This window comes from Liolophura sinensis, chromosome 10, assembly GCF_032854445.1.
Source record: "Liolophura sinensis isolate JHLJ2023 chromosome 10, CUHK_Ljap_v2, whole genome shotgun sequence".
Lineage (NCBI taxonomy): Eukaryota > Metazoa > Mollusca > Polyplacophora > Chitonida > Chitonidae > Liolophura > Liolophura sinensis.
This window is the reverse complement of record NC_088304.1, coordinates 28,938,040-28,955,302: the sequence shown is the minus strand read 5'-3', so window position 1 is coordinate 28,955,302 and position 17,263 is coordinate 28,938,040. Positions and strand designations below refer to the sequence as shown.

Below are 17,263 nucleotides of genomic sequence, written 5' to 3'. Positions count from 1 at the left end.
TAACATGACAATGTGAATGTTTCATTAAGGTGCTTAAAGAAGCATAATTACGATCATTACAGGATATTTTCTCAAGATAGTCTGAAAATATCTTACCTAACCTTGAAATGACATTAGGATCACTGAAATCATTAGATTGTTTTTCAAATCTTAAAACAAAAAAAATCTGAAATCTACCAATTCGAAGAAGCCTATACCTAGATCAGTAATCTTTGTTCTGACGTTAATTTAGGAATTAGGTATACTATTACATCCAATATTGTAACACCTTTACTTTTTTTCAGAATAATTTATTCATTTCTGATGTATAAATATGCCTTCCGCTGTTGTCTGCATCGGTGTTTCTCAACGTGAGCCAGATGTTCAGCCTCAACACATCTGTATTGTACGTGTAAGCTCGCCTTTACATGCTTGCAATTTGTTGTTCCAATGTATGCTTTGGGTATTGTTTGTGGTAATTTTTCAGACATGGGAGTCATTATCTGTGTACATGTATATTGTATTCACCTCCATGCTGTCGCCACTGAGGTATAATGACGCAGACACCAAACACGACACCCCACACTATACTGACACCAGGCCAAACAGTCCTGTGTCCTTGCTCTATCCTTTCAGTGCTCAGTAGCAAACAGGCATCATTTTTCAACAGCCTTTCAACAACTTGACGAAAACAACTTAGCAGCATTGACACAATTTTCAAAGCTTAAAGTTTACCTGCCTTTTGGCGAAGTTCTGAAGAAATTTGCGCCTAACTTTCATATCATAGCAAGAACCAAGTGGTCTCCAGGAAGTTCCAGGCATCACCACACTGGAGTTAACACCATCTACCTCTTCTTGCAACCAGGCCGTGCTCCTCCCCTCTCTCCAAATGAGAGGGGAAGCACCCTAACCCCTCAGTCACAACCGGCTTCGTAAACCCAATCGTAAAGTTTGGCCAAAGTGGCCCTGGGATTTATTTGATTGGTCAAGAATATTTCACTGAAACTATGGCGTCCAGCATTATGGTTGGAGAAAACCGGGCATGACCCTCCGCAGGTTGCTGGCAGACCTTCCCATTATGACCGAAAAGGAAACCATAAGTGGCCCTGAGAGACAACCATTATATTGCTGGTGGACAGGCTACATTCATCGTGTCAAATGTGCTCCATTTTTCAAATGTGATATTACAGAAACTCAACAAAAGGCAGCCATTTTCAGCAGAGTTCAGAATTTGACTTGTTTAATCATCCTGTTTAACAAAAGAGGAGCTGAGAGAGGTTAGTCAAACAGCCCGAATCCCATGTCGTCATCAGACTCCTCTTCAGGCTCTTCCTTCTTCTCTTCTTTCTTGGCTGTAAAAACATAAGGCAATTAATGTTGATTGCTTAACACCTTTCATTTCTATACGTCCCTTATAAGTCAGAGATGGCTGCATCAGTCTGATACAGTCCATTTTTGAAGGCATTTGAAGTCATATTAAGGTCATAAAACACTGTTCTTGATTAATTTATCTGACTGGAGTTTAACACTGTTCTAGAATATTCTACTTATACGACAGGCTGTATTATAGTGGGAGGAAACAGGACCAGCCGCAGGTAGCTGGAAAACCTTCCCACTTCTGAGCGAAATGCAAGCCAGCATGAGCTAGATCTGAACTCACAGCGACTGCATTTGTGAGAGGCTCTTGGGTCTGGCCACCCTTAAAATTTTCCACTTCCATTACGGTGGCAAGGTTTACGAGTGGATGACACAGAGCTTGAACTAAACTTAATTGCACGATCACAAGATAATTCTGCTGCAAATTCCAATCTGCTTGACATTTTTGAGCCTCACCTTCTGGTGCGGCACCTCCACCACCACCTGCAGCTGGGGCGGCACCTCCTGCAGCTACAGCACCTCCTGATGGCACAGAAGCCAACTTTTTCTCGCCTGCAAGGAGTGAGGCAAAGGTCAATATAGTAAACACGGTCAGAATTTGTACAGAAAGTTTTAGTACAAAACCTTACCATACAACCTTTATGTTCCTATGTATACATGTATGTTTGTTCTGACTTCGGCTTAACACAAAAAAACAAAAAATAATTTCACAGCTGAAACCACCGAATTCAAATGGTCGCCACCATATGGCTGAAATATTGCCGATGTGGCTTTAAACCATAATCATTCATTCAATCATTCAAATGACAATATGCAGAATTTATCTTCCTAACTGAACAGTATAACAGCTGAAATATCACTAATTTGTAAATATACGGGTGGACTAAAAATGAAATCACAAACCTAAAGGGAAATTTCTCATCAAAGTACTTCCTAACTCTGAAAACTACACCATTTAAAATGACCAAGAAAGTGTCTTTCAACAAGGAATTTCTAGACATAGGGGTGAAAAGAAAATGAAATCTAATTCCAACAAAGAAATTTCTAACCAGAAATACTTCCCAACTCTGAAAACTTAAGTACATGTACACCGGTTAAAATTAGTTTATATTGTGTCTCACATTTATTGAGCTAGTTACCTTCAGCAATGACTTGTTCAATGGACTTTCCCTTCAACTCGTCGATCACCTTCTTAACCTTGTCAGCTTCCACATCAATTCCCACGCTCCCTAGAATCTTCTCGATGTCTTTGTTAGATGGACTGGCATTACCCCCGAGGGTCGCAAGCAAATATGCGGCCACGTAACGCATTCTGGGAAATATAATAACAAATCCTTTCAGAAAAGCAACAAAGCAAGCTATGTGTATTTTGACTTCTTTCCTATCTTTTTCTTTTGGTTTAATATCACTTTCAATATTACTTCAATTACACAGTATTCAATCCAGGAATTTTGGTACGGTCATCCTTAGAACTTTTGGAAAATTTTCACCCATGGCAATGAGGTAAAACGGACCGATACAGAAAGGGTCTGGTGATCACAGATTTTGTGCATGCTTTAGAATGCTGCACTCTCAGCAATATTCAACTATGTCTGTGCATATCATAAAATGTATGTCGCTGAGGTCTAGCAGGGAGCGAGTCCTACAACGAATTTAATAATACAAGCACTTTATTTTTAGACAAAAAATTAATTTTTTAAAAATTTTTTGTTCATTTCATTTTTGAAGAGTTCTTGACACAAGACCCTATCTCCATCACTGTTCACAGCAAAAATAAAACAATTAAATTCGCAAAAGCTGGTGAACGATCAATATAGGCACCACAAATCCACCTGCAGGGACTTTTGTTTTTCATTTTAACATTGTGATATTCATTGTCCATAATTTTCTCTTAAACACGGTTTTCAAACCCCAACCTCCTTCCCATTCATGCTGACAGAGTCCACTCAATTTGTTCATTATTATGACATTCTCCGGCTGAACCCTGAATAGTACATTGCTATCCCAGTACCCGGACTTATAGAACTAATTAAGTCGCTGTCTCGTGGTTACATTTACAGGGAAAACTTCCATCGTTGTCAACAGCCATTTTGAATTGTGAGAGGAAATGTGAGGACCAGAGCGATATTCTGACGTCATTTTTCCCACCGTCACATGCTTTTATTGATTTTTCATTGGTTAAAAAGGAATGGGGAGACGTTCAATGAACATAAAAAAACAAACAGCAGTAAAGAAAGTGGGAAGATCTTCACTCTAGTCCCGGTCATCAACAAGTGATCTGCACTGAACTGTTCGCGATTCACTCATATTCCAGAAAGTTATTTCCTTGTTTGTTGTGAAAAGCTCTGGATTTCAACTTCCATCAGACAGTGTGTTGGGTCCATAGTCAGATGCTTATACCACTAGACCACTCGAGTTGCTGTGACAGAGTTTCTTAGACTTGTTTAAGACAGATGAACATGGTGAGAGATGAATGCGGATTCGCAAGTGTCAAATGGACTACATCTGAAAAGGGTCTCCTCCATATTTAGCTGAATTGATGTAAAAGTGACATAAGAATGTTACATGTAAACACAGCACCCTAGTCTTTATTATATCTGAAAAAGGAGTTATTTTAAAGCAAGCAAGTTTGGGCGACGCGTGGGTGGACCTCATCTAAATCAGTTCAATCCAGTTTGGAAATATGGGGCCATTTTATTGACATGAATGTCAGAATTTTAAAATAGCACATGGAGTCCCTCTAGATGGGCTAAGGAACCACCAGATTCCGGACTGCCACTTCAGTGCATAGCCCAAGACCTCGTTCTAAGGATGGCTTATATATACTGAAACATATCACACTCAGCCCAAGAGTCATGAGGATCCAATTCTGGTATAATGCTTACACAGAAATACCTCCTCGTTCAATTCCGATGTATGCACATTAGATTTGTCCTAAATACACATATAGTATGGCAATTCTGGAAGCTAAGATATTTACGCACATTTTGCCACAATCGCTACTTGCCTTTACATCACCATTCTCTTGTAAATCTTAGCCGAAGTCGAAAATAGGCTGATATTTAGCAGGTCGTCGCGGGCTTGCATGTTTTTAAATTCTGGGTCAGTGAGGCACGCATGCCCAGCAGCAGTTGACCTTCCTGTGAAATTTAGAATGGAACGGTTGCCCCCCTTAAAGATAAACCCCCTTTTTCACTCCATAAATTGTGGGGTCCATCATTCTGCTCTGTAGCCTTCAGATAATTGCAAATTTGCTCCTCTGCAGTAACATGGCTTTCAGTTTGTCAAAACTTAAAGGTCAACCACACTTACGTGTCAAGCAACAACTCGATTTATTAGGTCACAATGTTGACGTAGCATGAGCGTAAATCACACCTGTGAATTCTCTTGGATTTACCGCCCTTAAAGGCTACAGAATGTGAAAACAGAATACAGGGGAACAGAGAATGTCTTGGAGAACATGTTTAATTGGCGTTTTGCCCGGTTAATGCATGAATTGGTTCATTTTGCACGGATTTTTGTGGAGCAGAGTTTCTACACGCTAAGATGTTTTAAAATACCACGATTTTAAGCTTAGCGTGTAGAAATTCTGCGGCACAAAAATCCGTGCAAAATGTCATCCAGAGCTACTATTTATGCAAGCCACCCTTAGACCGAGGTCTCGAGCTATTCACTGCCCTTCTACTCAGAGTAGAGTTCAAGGTGTGCTACGTGAGACACGAAACTAAAAACATTTTACCAACCAGTGAACGAGAACTTGACCCTGTATGATGTCGTCAACAACCACGTGGTCACAGTTACGCACTTAGCTGTGGACACTTTTGTAGAGCGCAAATTCACATCATTTTCAAAGATTGCCTATCTTGATATATGCCGTATGCTGTATTGGTTTGTTATGGACTAATTTACCATATGGCTGTGTATTTTCTTTAAGTTAATTTGCTTACTTTAAGCCTTCTTTGAGACGCGAAACGTAGTGCACGCAGGGTAATGTGTAATAATGGCGGAAAAGGCCCAACACATCCGCTTACACCGGTTTAAATATTGAGACTCGTTCATTTCTCAATATGTTACAAGATAATACGACTGGGAAATGGACGAGTTATGCAGAAAGGTCAAGGCCGAAAATCGAGAATGGCGGACCGACTAACGCAGTTGCAAGATGCAGTTAATCAAGTGAGGCTCTCTTTTGTTCTGCTCGCTTCAACCGGCCATAAATCGTGTTGTAAATTCAGTGCTATATCCGTAAAGCAGTAGTAATGGGAAAGACCGAAAGGCTAGTAAGAGGAAAAAAGTTAATATGAAATAGGCAAAGCCTGGGTGCACACGCAGTGCATTACTTAGCCCAATGAATTGAAGACATTGTCAGTGTGTACAATGTATTACTTATTCTATAGATTACTCTGATTAACTCTGTATGTGTATAATTTTCAAGAGCTAGATCTTTTCATTGATACCTCTTTCTTGCCTAATAAGATAGCCCTTGGCATTCCCAAAGATCCACTGCATATATTGAATTCCGAAAGAAACGCGAATTTTTCCAATGTCAAATCGGAAGTACATTCTGAGTAATCAAAAGTGTGTAGATATGTAATGGATGTTCCAGAGAGTGTTTTTCAATTTTAAAGATGAGTATCTGTCGCAAACGCAGCAACCGTGGTGTCGGGCAGCACCAAATTGTACTGATTTTAATTTTCATATTTCTTGTGAAGTGTTCGCTAGTTGAGTTGAATGTGCTTCCTTTTCACGAGATTCTTTGTCAGAGAACGCTTCTTAAGCAAAATAAGTTGCAGAACTGTTGCATTCGTATTTTCATGCAACATTGACCATGCCACATCTGAGTGCTGATGAACCTCAAAGAGCCATCAGCAACACTGAGGCAGGTTGGAACGTCTCACGTGTCACCAGGCATTATGGTACTCCTCAGCCCACTTGACGGCTACCAGCAGACAAACACCGTTAATGACTATGCTCGGAGCAAACAACCTCATGTAACATCAAACCATCAAGACCGCTTTGTTGTCATTTCCCTTTCGTTGGAATCGGTTCTTGAAAGCAGACATTACAGCTCAAAACACAGTTGGAACAACGAACAGATCCAACAACACCAATACTGTACATAGTCGACTTGACATGGGTTTGTGTTGCCGATGACCTTATGTTGGTTCACATTTGACTCCATGTCACCGACGCACTCAACTTAACGGGGGTCGCAGGTCATCGGAACTGACACAGCGGGCAATGGGAGAGTATCATCTTTTCAGATGAAAGTTGATTTTGCATCGGCGCAGTGAACGGCTGAGGGAGGTTATGGTGACATAGAGGTGAAATGTTCAGTTTTCATGAGTATTGGAGAATGACCGTTAGGGAGGGCCTTCCATCATGCTTTGGGGGGCAATCAGCTGGGGACTTCACGTTCCATCTGTGATGTTCGAAAACAATGGACAGGGAGGCGATAGAGGTGTCATGGTGCAGTGCTACGTCGATGAAGTGTTGAGGCCTGTAGTCGTTTCATTTTTTGCTTGAAGACACAATCTTGTTCTACAGCAAGATAATATAAGAGCACATACTGCGAGATTGACACGGACATTTCTGCTGAACAACGGCATCCAGACGATTGATTGGCCAGCTTTAGGTCCGGGTTTAAGTCCTATTGAGCACCTCTGGGATGAAATTGAATGCTGCATTCACCATGAGCTTGTGTAGCCAGTTACCTTGCAACTTCTGCAACATTGTCGTTGACACTTACAATAACATTCCTCGGAGGTTCATCCAAAGTCTCTTCAACAGCATGGGTAGATGAGCTTTTAATTGAGTTATTGTCTGGTTGTGTAAGAGAAATATGTTTAATGAAGTCTATAGTCTATTGTAGTTTATACTATTTCTCCAATTCGCATTTCTTTTGGAATTCAGTATATATACCCTCACCCTGATTCTGTAAGATGGATCAGAAGGTAGAGCCCACATGATTTCCGCAGTAACAAATGGTGTGGGTGAAGAAAACGGTTCTCCCAACGTTATTGCATGAGAAAATGTCAATTTTTGAGTCGCTTTCGGCGATCTTGTATCCAGTGGATTTGTAGTCTAAGTATTTTTCGGCAGAGCTTTCATGACGTAATGTTGTACAACTAGGCCTTACTAATCACTATGGAAGTGGTAAAAGGTGGCCTTTTAACATTGGGTGGCCATTTTGTTTAGACACGAAATACTGTTATACTTGTTTTCTATTGCTGTCTGCATAAGCACAACTTGAGTCTTCTTTATCCAACCCATAACATGAAAAAGATCTTGTATTTTTAGTGCAGGTAAGGTCAGGTGCCATCAGTGCTGGACTCATTGAGATCTGTTTCATCGAGTTAGCGTTCGGAAATGGGTGGCAAGTCTTTTGAGAGGCAAGGAAGGACTCAGTGTTACGATGAATGTCAGAATTTTAATATAGCACATCTAGCTGGACTAGCCTACTATGTGACAAGGAGTGATCCAAAGTTTTTGAATTTCTGTTGAATTTACACTGCCATCTCAGTCACAAAGTAACATTAGATTACAACAAATAAAGCAACCTCACCGTTCGTTGATGATCTTGCTGTGTTGTTTGTCACAAACTAATATATCCTCTGGACACAATCCATGTTAGATATGGCCACATTTTCTTCATTTGTCTGATACACAGCACAGTTCTACATCCCATGCTTTCAAATTCTAGAGGATTTGATTGGTTATTTTCTATTTGTGTTTTGACGGGAGCTGGTGAAATAATTTTGACCAGTGACAAAGCAGAAAGCGACATTGATCAATAAAATCGTTCAGAATTTGAAAGTGTGGATGTCCACAGGCATGTCTACATTCAGTCCTTGACGTACATGTATTGTATATGTTGAGAAACATGAGTGGAGTTTGAGTAGATGAGAGCTCCTGTGGGATGAAAATAATATTAAGGAAAAACCAGTAAGCAACCATTGCTCTCCGGCTGTAAGTGGGAAGGCCTGCCAGCAACCTGCTGATGATCGTGGGTTCCCCCGTGCTCTGCCCGGTTTCTTCCCACCGTAATGCTGGCCACTGTCGTATAAGAGAAATATTCTTGAGTACGGTGTAAAACACCAATCAGATAAATACATAAATAAATAACCAACCATTTCATTGCTGTGCAAGCAGCCAATCCATGTGTCATTTGGACATAAATAATACTAGTGCCTGAACGCTGTAATTTCAGATGGCAGACCATTTCTGTAACAGTACTGGAGTCTTACAGCAGTGTGCACCACCAAGTTCATTCCCGGGATTTGAGAAATCTGGGCCCAAATCACCAGCAATACAGCAGGAAGGTGAGCGTCATACATGCAGATCTCTGTGAGATTCCTGTAAGGCCTTTCTTAAAAGAAAAGACTCCACTGTGCCAAATGTATACCATACCTTCTCAATAATTACAGACACTCACTAATTGAGACACACAGAGAATTACATACTCACCGTGTCGTTTTTCTGGCTGTGTTCTACAAACTACATGTATGCTATCGAATATTTATTGCCGATGGTTGTGTGGCATTAATTTACAGGGAAGCATTAAACACCCAACCGCATCAGGCATTATATCTGCAGGATTGTCTTGAATCTACCGACCACTTGTCTTCCTTGCCACTCGTTGATGGGGCCCATGTAGGAATGGAACATGTATGAGTGTCATTTTATCATTGAACTAACAATGTTGCCTTACATATGTGAATAAAACACCCGTGGCAGTAAAGCTTGAGGGCCTGACTTGTAGGCAGATTTTCCATTGATTACTGACCACGTGTCTATTGGCGGGAATATGACATACATCTGACAGCTAATCTCAGTCAGAAGGAGGCCACAACCTTTTTAGATTACTTTAACAAAGATAGTTTGTACAAACTACCACAGGTATTTCAAGAGAAAGATAGTAGTGTATTTACATTCAGGTATATATGCCATTAAATTAGATAAACAGAACTTTGTAACACTTTTAAAAGCCTTAATTCAAAGCTCACTGGTTACATACTAGACGACTATGAGAGAATATCGATAACTGAAGACTATGTATTGCTGTGAAATGCATCGCTAATTTGACAGAAAGTAGATAAAGTTCAGTTGGTTAGATCCAACTGAAAAGATGAAAGGCCTGATTTCCCCGTTCCTGGACGAGAATGCAAACCATGTGGATTTCATCTGGCACCTGTAGATCTGGGATATGCGAGGCACTGGAGTCATTTCCAGATGCAACACCTAAACATACATGTTCTGTGTCTGAATAAATGTCTGTAGTAAAGAGAAGAATTGCCAACTTCCCATAGGCATTTATGTACTAATCACTCTAAAGGTATGCTCAAAAGTTACGAATGATGCAGGGTATGACAAGGTATCAGTAAATACATCAACAGGTACTTCAACACCCGTCCCATGGAAACCTCACTCAGTTCATTCCGACTGCAATTAAACTAAAGCATCTTGACCAGAACAAACTTTACAGGTACAGGCTTCTGAAATTTTTACCAGATAACAGACTCACAATGAAAAGCCTGATTAAAATATTATGGCAAATTCACAGCTTGTATGTAACCCGCTGATAATATATTTTTAAACAGTTTTACCAAATTATCAACAGGTCTACAGGTACATATATTGGTGAATGAAAGATTACTTACTTTGATAAAACTTTAGAACTACATGAAGGTTTTATTTTTAACGTAACAATAAAACCCTTACCTTCACGGGAATCAGGGAATGATCAGCAGGGATTGATCAGCAGGACTTGATCAGCAGGAGTGTCCAATGCCTGACTTGGGACGGGAAGCAGGGCTTGATCAGCAGGAGTGTCCAACACCTGACATGGGACGGGGCCGGTTTCATAAAGCTCACTTGGCTAAGTAAGCCCTTAACTACCATGACAACTTATGGTGTAGAGATATAAAGTTCATTTAGCTAAGTAAGCTTTATGATACCGGCCCCTGGCTCACAGTATCAGTTGTGTCCATCAAGTAAAGTCACCACGGGTTAGCAACGCTTCTACTCTGTGTTATTTACGGATTTCTGTCCAAAATATCTCCCTCTTACTGCATTTGACGTTTGCGAAGTATTTTAGTATTTTCCTTGAAGTAATTTGAAAAATAGACATGTCCCGTGTAAAGTGATTTTCATGAGACAACATCTACTTTTGGCTCTAACCCCCAACTCTCAGCTGACCCACACCACATGTTGTGATAATAATGGACTCAAAAGTGAAGGAACTGGTTATTCGCTGGCCACTTCACATACTCATCAAAGGGTGCAAATGTTGATTGTGCCAAATGCAGGACTTGTAGGCATATAGCATTGATGTGGGCCGAAATGCCGGTCGTTACAAACATATGCTTAGTCCAGCTCCATCGACATCATTGTTTTTCTTCTTTTACATCTTGACATTCATCACAACATCAAATCCATCTCTGCCTCATACAACCGTTTAATGGCACAAAAAGTGAACCCTTAAAAACCCTGGCAATCTGTCTCCTCTCTCCCAACTTTGCCAGGCTGGTGAGGCTCACTGAAGCGTGACGGGGGTGTGGACAGCTGTCACTGATCGAATACCGGTAATCCTTTAGTCGCCACAGAGAGTGTGTGACTTTAAGACAACAGCCCTCGCAAGGCGCTATGGAATATGATTTCTGAAAATGCATCTGAGGTTATAGAGGCGTTATGGTATGCATATTGCACATAGTGTAGAAAGGCATAATTAACTGTCTGTTTTTGTTTTCGTTGCGTAACTGAGATATTGCAGTGCAAGGTTAGCAAATCATGTACACTGAGGAAATTCACCATGTCATCATGTCATCTTATGATATAATGTGATTTTAGCTGTTCAAGAATAAGTTATTTCTATAACCCTAGAAGACAGCCGTTTCTTTCAAGGTCACCTGAACCCTTTTTTTGCCAAATTATAAAGTTCAAAGGAACACTGATGCAGCTGTTTTTGAGAATCGATGATGTGATTTATTTCATTGAACTATCACTGAGGAACCTTTGCTTTTTTTTTTTCAGAGTTCACCAAATTTTGATATACTGTGGATGACCTATAATTTTGACACTGACTAGAAAAAAAATGTAAAAATAAAGAAAAAAAAATGTGCCTTGTAGCAGTTTGGTCTTGCATTAAGATCTGCCATGAATAAGTTATTCACTGCATGTAAGTGGAGTCTGGTGGACTCTCATCAAAAGAGCCAATCCCATCAGCATCTGGTTTGGTAGCTAATATTTTCTCTGGTCTCGTAATAGTTATTTCAGGGTTGAAACTTCACTGTTGATGGTAGTTGCTCATTTTTCCTGATTCTGAGAGTTACACATGTGTTGAACTTGAAAATGCATTTGTAGGTTTGTTTCAAAGGTAGAATAATACCCTACTGGAAAAAATTTATTTCAACACCAAAAGTAATATTCTGTGACTTTTATTTGCCTGTAAAACATAACTTTTCTGGACGAACTTTTATGTCAGTAAAAGTAATGGGGATTTTTATGGAAGATTATGGAGTCGTCACAATAACATAGACATCTTGGTATTGAAAATAGCTGTAAATTTTTTTCTAGATTATGCTGCATTGTTTGCCAAGTTGATAGCACGGTGTGCCAAAGATGTTGATGTGTTGATCGATTCCCTGCCCAGTGAGGAGTCTTCTCCAGAATTACAGGTGAGGTGGTGTCCCACAGGGGCCTGTGCAAGGGCAGTGTGATGGTAAAACAAAAAACTCTTATGACCTCCACTCTTCTGAAAGTTGGTATAACTACATGTATGCCATTTGCATCATGCTTCCATCACACTAGCTGCTTCAACAAAATAAAATATAAAGTATAACAGTGGAAAATTTTTCAGTTCTCAGTAAATATTTCCTCTTGATTCGATTTAATTTTTAATGTGAATGCGATGGAATGGTGGCTGTGTTTATATTGCCCATGTATTTGGTACATTGTATGTAAACACCAGTGTTGATTTTCGTAAAGCCTAATGGTGTGTGTGTACATGTAACTCACCCCTAAATGTTTTCATATGTACACAGCCTGTGCTTTAGATTATCCACAAAACAGGGATAAAGATGGATCCAGCAGGGAAGTTTCCAGAGCAAACTCTTTTCTCAGTAAGGGTAAAAATTGACTTGCATCATATGACCTGTCAGAATTGTTAGGCAACTTTTGTTGACATTGATATACCGATCACCTGTCTTGTTGTTTTCTGGATACACAAACGGAAAAATGACTCCATTTTCCTTCAAAAAATTCTCAAGTTGACGAATGCTCAGCTCTTCAATCTTCTCCATCGTTTGTCTAGGTTTCAGGGGCCCTTGTTTTGGTATCGAAAATAGTTGCATATTCTTTGTGACAGGTCACATGATACAGAAGGACTATACGTGTTTTTACCTTTAGGGACAAAAGAGTTTAAACTCCAAACTCCCCTGTGGTCCCACTATACACTCTGTAATCAGGAACAATTCTGGTGGACCCCAGGGGATAAATCTTTGCCTTTGGTCACTGGATCTCTGAGAACAGGCTTATTCCAGCATTGAGTCTCTAGTCTTTTCCATTTTGTTTTTAGATGGCCAGTTTGCGGCAGTTAGAAATTGAGAACCAGGAAGCTGCTAAGAAGCTAGAGAACGTGGTGGAGAAGGGAGAGGCATTACTGCAGCAGATAGAACAGGCCCTTCATGCCATTGCCCAGGCACAGCTCCAAAGTCAGGCCCTGGAAAATGGACAGTGACACAGGTGTTATCATCCAGGTTTACTGCTGATGGAAATAGCCATGTTACTTACAGATCCTGGTAGTAAAACCATATTGGCATATCCAGGCCCTGGAAAATGGACAGTGACACTGGCGTGATCATACAGATTTACTCCTAATGGACATATCCATGTTACAGATCCTGGTAGTAAAACCATAGTGACATATCTAGGCCCTGGAAAATGGACAGTGACACAGGCGTGATCATCCAGGTTTACTGTTCATGGAAATATCCATGTTACAGATCCTGGTAGTAAAACCATAGTGGCATGTCCGTTCCCTGGAAAATGGACAGTGACACAGGCATGATCATCCAGATTTACTGTTGATGGAAATGTTGCTCTATAGCCCAGCCATGGGAAATGGACACTGACATGAGTAAATGGATCCTTCTGTAGATCAACTTTTGGTGGAAATATTCACATTTGTATCTACTAGTTAGGGTTTTCCATTTCACTCATCCAATCTGATGTACAAGGGACCTGGAAATTGGGACAGCCACATCAGAGCTGTGGTCAAGGCTGTTGAGTGAGACATCCATGCTCCGGGTGTATACTCCACAACACAAGGAAATGACGAGTGAGACACTACACAAACAGTTCTTATCAGGCTGTTCCTGAAGGATGATATTACAGGTCCTGGGCTTGAAGAGCCATCGCACGGGAAAAGTGACAGAACTTGACACGCTGACACTGCAGATGGCGAATGTCATACATGTAGGTCTCCCACCATTATGCTGGCTGCCTTTGTATATGTGAAATATTCTTCAGCACAGCGTAAAACAGCCTAGTCACAGTACCCTGGAAGATGGACAGTGGTCATGGTGGTATCGGTGCATTAATCCAGGCACAAACAGTGAAATCTGCCTGAACTAAGCCAGAAGTGAAAAATGCTAAGCACGTGTGTGTTGTCACATGTTAGCTTTGTCTGAAGGTGATTATTGTACATGTATAACTGTATCTCCAACAGACAAGAATCCACATGTATGGGATAAATATCTCGAATGGGAATCCATTCCCATATACAACGTCTCACTATTCAGTTTTTCCACAGAGGTGTTTATGCACAAGCTGCTGATAGTCATCTATTAAGTTAATAAATATCAAGTATCTAAAAAAATATTCCATGAAGAAAATGAGTTTTCATTGACCAAAGAAACATGTAGAATGAATGAATGCTTGTGGTTTAATGTCATGTTTAAGTTTTTCAATCATGTGCCGAAGAGTCGTTCGGTGGGTGTACATATGCTGTGTCTTCTTGTGGCAGGGCGAGTCTGTTTTTAAATTCTTTGGTATGACCCGACCCGTGCCAGATGCTCTAACCTTTAGGCCTCCCGAAACATGTAGAGGTGTGCCAGATATCAATATCACTGTATCTTACATATAAACTCTCTCCACCCACCACGCATTTGTATACTGGCAAGTCTTTTAATTGTCTTATCCCCTGTATGCTGAACGCCCAGTCTAGTTTAATTTTCAGAGAGTTTGCGTGTTTGAATCCCGTTCTTGATGTTCTGGTTGCAGCTTTAATTTGGGAGATTTCCCAGGCACTTCGCAACGATTTACACCAGGCACTTTGTTTCTTGACATTGGGGTTTATAAACATCAGTCAATCAATCACTCAGAATGAAACCTAGATTTATATTCTGGAATACTGCATAATACTGCAAAAGAATAAATGAAACCCAGGTTCATCTATATACTAAGTAAACACTGCTCCAGACTGTTATTTTGAATTTTGTTATCCATTTGCCAAGGTGGCAAAATGGGTTCCAAGAGTTACACATGTAAGCTTGGGTCTGAGTCTGAGAGTGTGAGTGTGTCTTGGGCATATTGAGGGAGAAAAGGAGGAACAGAGCAGCTTTCTGGAACTGACAACAGCAGTAACCAAAAAGAACTTCCCAGTAGCCAAAAAGAAATGCCCAGTACCGAAAAGAACTTCCTAGTAGCAAGGGTAGGGAGTGAGACATGCGCTGTAAGGAGTATGATGATGAACATCAGGAGAGGGAAGGACATCTTCCAAGGTTGCCAATTTTAAAACTTGACTGGTCTTGAAATTGAACCATTGCATTGATGAGTCTGTTGTAGGTACACATTTCCATAATCAAACACGTTAAGCCAGTGCCCTTTTGGAGTACCCCAACTCTTCTACCTTTTCAACCACCTCTGCAACCAATGTTTTGAAACATTCTGAAATAACTTGGAGTGTAGGAGAAATCATTGGCACAATTTTATGAATCTTGCATCTTTAGTGACACCAATGATTCATTTTTAGTGTCATTTTTAATTGCAAGTCATTGCATGCATAAATTTCACTTAAAAAAAAGTGGTTTAGAGATTGAAAAGGGTGACGATTTACAGTAGGCCTACACATACATGTATGAAGAGTGGCTGGATGCAAGTCATAGAATGTTTAAATTAACTGTGAATGAACTGAAGAAAATACACACCAAGAGCAAGGCATACCAAGCAAAAACATATGTATTGTACATAATATATATAATAACCAATTAGCAAATGGCAAAACCTACATATGCTAGCAAAAAGCACACTATACATAGATACATTATCTATACAGTATGTATAAAAGATCTTACACATATATATGCCATTAAAATTCCAACAAGTACAGGCCTATTAAGACTACACAGTGACTGTGGAGTAACTATGTGCAAATACTTGTATTTCTGTGTCGATCCTTGTGGAGAATAGGAGGGGGTGAGGTAAATTGTGAGTGTAAATGCAGGTTTATATATATATATATGTAAGAGAAACACTTCTGAATTGTGAACGCCTGGTGTACCTGTATATTTGGTACTGTGATGTACACTCAAGTTGACTATTCATAGCTTTGATCATCCAGGTTCGTCGAAAGGACCAGGAGGGGATAAAATAACACAGAGCTAAATGGGCGTAACACTGAGTTTTAACACAGGACAATATCATATTTGAAGCTTAGGCACATTCTGGTTACTTTCCCGAAAAGAAATTCTTACCCAAAAGCTATATTACGTAGGCTCTACATTAATGTAAATATATATGATCTACGTCATAGTCTTTAGTACAAGTAGTAACATTACCATACCCTGTACAATGGTTGGCTTTACACTCTATAGGAGATCATGACATGTAACACATTCTAGTACAAATAAGCTTCTCAGTCTTCAGCTTTGAGGGTACACACATTTACTAATGGATTTAAAGGTCTGGCTTTCATAGCTCTTGACTGCGCATTGGCTAGATTAAAGGAGTTACTAAGCCAATGAAGTTGATTCAAATTAAACAACTGACAGAAAATATCCATAAAACATGGCCATTACAATGGGGGAGTGTGAAGTTCGAAGATGTGAAAAAACTTGCAGCAAAACTTATTCCAAAAATTAGGGACGATGGAGAAAATGGAGTAGTTGAGTTGTGTATGAAGTTTAGAAATTCTTGATTGGAAAGAGTTGTCATTTTTGCTTCCAGAACACTGCCAGACAAGTGATTACTAAACTGATGTCCTCAAAAGTAGCCTATCATTTTTGACAAGTCACAGGATGTAATAGATCTTTTCTTACTTTCAGTGATAAGAGTTTTGAACTTCAATCAGCTAGCAGCTTAAACACTAAACATCTTCAATCACCATTTAACGGTTACATTTCATGAATCGTGATGCAACAAAGGGACATCACTCTTGTTTGTTCTTGTACATATTTTCCTATGATCATCAAACTTAAATACAAATTCCCATCAAGTTATACTCAATTAGCAATTAGCATCAGGCAACATTTATAATACACTGTACCATCATGTATTGCAATAAAATAGAATAAAATCTAAAATCTATATTCAGTATAAGCATATCAGGGGCTAAACTCAGTATTATCCTCAGGTATTCAACTATTAAAATAAAAGTATCAAAAAGCTATCCTTTATCGTGAATAACTAACTAAAATAGTACCAGTAGTGAATATTGCCTTCAAATATTACCACAGTAGTTCAATCTAAGAGTACCTGGCATTAAGACTCGCATCCGTCTTCATCCCAGACACATGTAGTAGGGCATACAGAATGGTTAAGCTTCGAGTACCGTAGTAATCACAAATACCCTGGTACATAACAAATAACACCATAGTATATTACTTCATAAATCCATCACCAACTACTG

The 17,263-nt window shown here is 39.8% G+C and overlaps 2 protein-coding genes across 2 annotated transcripts; one reads left to right on the top strand and one right to left on the bottom strand.

The window, feature by feature from the left end:
- Window positions 1–1,190: 1,190 nt before the first annotated feature.
- Window positions 1,191–5,399, bottom strand: LOC135476294 (large ribosomal subunit protein P2-like). The gene is made up of 4 exons (XM_064756280.1): window positions 5,304–5,399; window positions 2,496–2,668; window positions 1,813–1,908; window positions 1,191–1,331 (listed from the first exon to the last, which is right to left on the bottom strand). Exons 2-4 carry the CDS (start codon window positions 2,665–2,667, stop codon window positions 1,258–1,260), a joined length of 342 nt encoding a protein of 113 aa, XP_064612350.1. The 5' UTR covers window position 2,668; window positions 5,304–5,399; the 3' UTR covers window positions 1,191–1,257.
- A 59-nt stretch (window positions 5,400–5,458) lies between these two features.
- Window positions 5,459–14,235, top strand: LOC135476293 (mediator of RNA polymerase II transcription subunit 21-like). The gene is made up of 4 exons (XM_064756279.1): window positions 5,459–5,532; window positions 8,567–8,678; window positions 11,932–12,032; window positions 12,932–14,235. Exons 1-4 carry the CDS (start codon window positions 5,461–5,463, stop codon window positions 13,091–13,093), a joined length of 447 nt encoding a protein of 148 aa, XP_064612349.1. The 5' UTR covers window positions 5,459–5,460; the 3' UTR covers window positions 13,094–14,235.
- The last annotated feature ends 3,028 nt before the right edge of the window (window positions 14,236–17,263 follow it).

Excerpts from the sequence above, each read along its gene's own strand:
- LOC135476294 (XM_064756280.1), bottom strand. The coding sequence starts at position 2,667 with ATGCGTTACGTGGCCGCATATTTGCTTGCGACCCTCGGGGGTAATGCC. Across the intron at positions 1,909-2,495 it reads TGAACAAGTCATTGCTGAAG|GCGAGAAAAAGTTGGCTTCT; the intron begins GTAACTAGCTCA and ends CACTCCTTGCAG. Across the intron at positions 1,332-1,812 it reads TGGAGGTGCCGCACCAGAAG|CCAAGAAAGAAGAGAAGAAG; the intron begins GTGAGGCTCAAA and ends ATGTTTTTACAG.
- LOC135476293 (XM_064756279.1), top strand. The coding sequence starts at position 5,461 with ATGCAGAAAGGTCAAGGCCGAAAATCGAGAATGGCGGACCGACTAACG. Across the intron at positions 5,533-8,566 it reads TGCAAGATGCAGTTAATCAA|ATGGCAGACCATTTCTGTAA; the intron begins GTGAGGCTCTCT and ends CTGTAATTTCAG. Across the intron at positions 8,679-11,931 it reads ACCAGCAATACAGCAGGAAG|ATTATGCTGCATTGTTTGCC; the intron begins GTGAGCGTCATA and ends ATTTTTTTCTAG.